Source organism: Colobus angolensis, unplaced genomic scaffold (assembly GCF_000951035.1).
Source record: "Colobus angolensis palliatus isolate OR3802 unplaced genomic scaffold, Cang.pa_1.0 Scaffold45, whole genome shotgun sequence".
NCBI lineage: Eukaryota > Metazoa > Chordata > Mammalia > Primates > Cercopithecidae > Colobus > Colobus angolensis.
Genome location: NW_012117932.1, coordinates 1,137,680 through 1,141,762, shown reverse-complemented (window position 1 = coordinate 1,141,762; position 4,083 = coordinate 1,137,680). Strand labels below are relative to the sequence as shown.

Sequence of the window (4,083 nt, the reverse complement as noted above, 5' to 3'; positions counted from 1 at the left end):
TCTCGATCTCCTGACCTCGTGATCCACCCGTCTCGGCCTCCCAAAGTGCTGGGATTACAGGCTTGAGCCACCGCGCTCGGCCAAGATTTCCTCTTTTAATCAATTATCTCAACAACAGCTTTATGTGCCTAGAACTACTTTAGATGTGTGTAGAAGTAATTTTATTGGCCGGGCGCAGTGGCTCACGCCTGTAATTCCAGCACTTTGGGAGGCCAAGGTGGGCAGATCATAAGGTCAGGAGATCGAGACCATCCTGGCTAACACGGTGAAACCCCATCTCTACTAAAAATACAAAAAAATTAGCTGGGCGTGGTGGTGGGCGCCTGTAGACCCAGCTACTGCGGAGGCTGAGGCAGGAGAATGACGTGAACCTGGGAGGCGGAGCTTGCAGTGAGCCGAGATCACGCCACTGCACTCCAGCCTGGGTGACAGAGCGAGACTCTATCTCAAAAAAAAAAAAAAAGAAGAAGTAATTTTATTATAGACAGAGACAATGATACAGTATTAAAGTTTCTTAGTTTCTAACATATTGAGAATATAGCCATCATGACTAATTCAGTTCAGTTTATTAAGTTGGTACATAAATCCGACATTCACTGAGGTGTGCCAGTGCTCTAAATACTGTGCAAGATGGTCACTGTATAAAAATGAGTAAAACACTACCAAAAAGCTCACAGTCTAACGTGGTATCTTTGAACATTAATATATTGGTTTTTTCTTTTCTCGTATATGTTTTGTTGCTAAATTTAGGGTAAAGAAGGCTTATATTAATTTGGTCAAGAGCTGTAGCCCAAAGCTTAATTTTTTTCCAGGTGGCCTGTTGAAGCCATTAGCAGCAGCACTTTATATGCAAATAGAATTTAGTGAAGCAAAGGTCTCATACACTCAGCTGCTTTTATCTCATGTACCAGAATGTTCCCTGTATTTGTGTCAGGGGTGGGAGGTGACGGGCAGTGTTATGAAGAAAAGGATATCTGATATTTCCTCCTGATACTGTGATGGGGAACATAAAAAGGAAAAAGTATCTGCTCTGTAAATATCTTCATACAGTTGGTACCCAGTGTCAGCAGACAGTGAACTCAAGTCTGTCTCCTGTGTGTGTGTGTGTGTATGTGTAAAAGTGTGTTAAAAGATTACTTTTTTTCTTCTTGGCAGGTGTCCTTGTAGACTTGGGTCTGGAGGAAAATGGGACAGCCCATCAGAGAGCAGAAAAATATGTTATTCGTCTAGACAATGAGATTCAAACCAAGTTTGAAGTTTTTATGAGGAGAGTGAAACAGAACCCGTACACACTGTTTGTGCTAGTTCATGACAACTCCCATGTGGAACTAACGAGGTGATTGGTTCAGAGTGAGCAAATGGAGTCTCCCTTCTACAGGAATAATTGTTACCTAATGAAATGTGTTAAATGTGGCCAGGCGTGGTGGCTTATGCCTGTAATCCTAACACTTTGGGAGGCCGAGGTGGGTGGATCGCTTGAGGTCAGGAGTTTGAGACCAGCCTGGCCAACATGGTGAAACCCCATGCTAATAAAAATACAAAAATTAGCCATGCCTGGTAGCACATGCCTGTAATCCCAGCTACTTGGGAGGCTGAGGCAGGAGAATTGTTTGAACCCAGGCGCTGGAGGTTGCAGTGAGCCAAGATCACACCACTGCACTCCTGTCTGGGTGATAGAGTGAGACTTTGTCTCAAAAAAAAAAATTATAAAAGAAAAAAAATGTGTTAAAGGTGATTCCAAAGCCCAGGGACCCTAACGTTTGCTGTCTTCTTACTGGTAACCTTTTCCTACCCTTTTCTTGTTTCCTCAGCTTTTCTCATCAATTTCACGTTGGTTTTATGTTAACTACATATGTTGGTCCGTTTTCATGCTGCTGATAAGGACATACCTGAGACTGGGAAAATTTACAAGAGAAAGAGGTTTAATTGGACTCACAGTTCCTCATAGCGGGGGAAGCCTCACAATCATGGCATAAGGCAAGGAGGAGCAAGTCACATCTTACATGGATGGCAACAGACAAAGAGAGAATGAGGAAGATGTAAAAGCAGAAACCTCTGATAATATCATCAGATCTCATGAGACTCACTGTCACAAGAACAGCATGGGAAAGACCCACCCCCATAATTCAGTCATCTCCCACTGGGTCCCTCCCACAATATGTGAGAATTATGGGAGCTACAAGATGAGATTTGGGTGGAGATACAGAGCCAAACCATATCTTTCTACCCCGGCCCCTCCCAAATCTCATATCTTCACATTTCAAAACCAATTATGCCTTCCCAACTCCCCCAAACTCTCAACTCTTTTCAGCATTAACTCAAAAGTCCAAAGTCTCATCTGAGACAAGGCAAGTCCCTTCTGCCTATGAGCCTGTAAAATCAAAAGCAAGTTAGTTTCTTCCTAGATACAATGAGGGTACAGGCATTGGATAAATATAGCCATTCCAAATGGGAGAAATTGACTAAAACAAAGGGGCTACAGGCCCCAGTAGGAACTCAGTGTGGTGGGTCTGACCCCACATTTCCCTTCCACACTGCCCTAGCAGAGGTTCTCCATGAGGGCTCCGCCCCTGCAGCAAACTTTTGCCTGGGCATCCAGGCATTTCCATACATCTTCTGAAATCTAGGCAGAGGTTCCCAAACCTCAGTTCTTGACTTCTGTGCACCCACAGGCTCAACACCATGTGGAAGCTGCCAAGGCTTGGGGCTTCCACCCTCTGAAGCAACAGCCCAAGCTGTACATTGGCCCCTTTTAGTCATGGCTGGAGCAGCTGGGACACAGGGGTCCAAGTTCCTAGGCTGCACACAGCACATGGCCCAGCCCACAAAACCACTTTTCCCTCCCAGGCCTCTAGGTCTGTGGATGGGGGGTGCTGCCATGAAGACCCCTGACATGCCCTGGAGACATTTTCCCCGATTGTCTTGGGGGCTAACATTCGGCTCCTCACTACTTATGCAAATTTCTCCAGCCAGCTTATTCCCCCTTAAAATACTATCAGATCTCATGAGACTTTTGCTATCACAAGAACAGCGTGGGAAAGACCTGTCCCCATAATTCAGTCGTCTCCCACCGGCTCCCTCCCATACCACATGGGAATTATGGGAGCTACAAGGTGAGATTTGGATGGGGAGACAGAGGCAAATCATATCACTACACTCTGGATGAATTAAAGATTCCTGAAAAAATTTTGTTTTAAGAGCTTGGTAGAACTCAGCTTTGCCAGAGAAAGGACAGCAATAAGGAAGTTAGGATGAATGAGCTCCTGGAAGGGTGATGATGTGCTTCCCTCTCTGCCTCCAACGCACTTTTCTATTTGGCCTTGCTTCTCTTCTTTCTTCTCCCACTATTTCTCCTCATCTTTGCCCTTCTCTTTTCCCTCTTGCCTTTAAAAGCAGTAGAGATGCACTTTCATGACCTGAAATCTTCCCTAGTTCCCCAGTTTAAACAAGAGAATATCATATTTACTGGATGAAATTATTATTATTATTGAGATAGAGTCTCGCTCTGTCACCCAGGCTGAAGTGCAGTGGTGCAATCTTGGCTCACTGCAACCTCCGCCTCCCGGGTTCAGGCAGTTCTGTGCCTCAGCCTCCCAAATAGCTGGGATTACAGGTGCCCACCAGACATCTGGCTAATTTTTGTATTTTTAGTAGAGATGGGGTTTCACCATCTTGACCAGGCTGGTCTTGAACTCCTGACCTTGTGATTCACCCGCTTTGGCCTCCCAAAGTGCTAGGATTACAGGCGTGAGCCACCATGCCTGGCCTGGATGAACTTATTAATGAAAGAGAAGTTGGCAGAGTATGGTGTCTCACACCTGTAATCCCAGCACTTTAAGAGGCCAAGGCAGGTGGATTACTTGAGGTCAGGAGTTCAAGACCAGCCTGGCCAACATGGTGAAACCCCGTCTCTACCAGAAATACAAAAAAATTAGCCAGGCATGGTGGCACATGCCTGTAATCCCAGCTACCCGGGAGGCTGAAGCAGGAGAATCACTTGAACCCAGGAGGCAGAGGTTGCAGTGAGCGGAGATGATGCCACTGCACTACAGCCTGGGTGACAGAGAGAGATTCCATCTCAAA

The 4,083-nt window shown here is 45.7% G+C and overlaps 1 protein-coding gene across 1 annotated transcript in view; it reads left to right on the top strand.

Annotated features, from left to right (window-relative positions):
* The window catches only part of GREB1L (growth regulation by estrogen in breast cancer-like), a 184,195-nt gene that overhangs the window by 121,336 nt on the left and 58,776 nt on the right, over nt 1–4,083 (top strand). Inside the window, exon 16 of the mRNA XM_011957773.1 lies at nt 1,156–1,336. Coding sequence (XP_011813163.1) covers nt 1,156–1,336 — 181 coding nt within the window. The remainder of the gene's footprint in view (nt 1–1,155; nt 1,337–4,083) is intronic.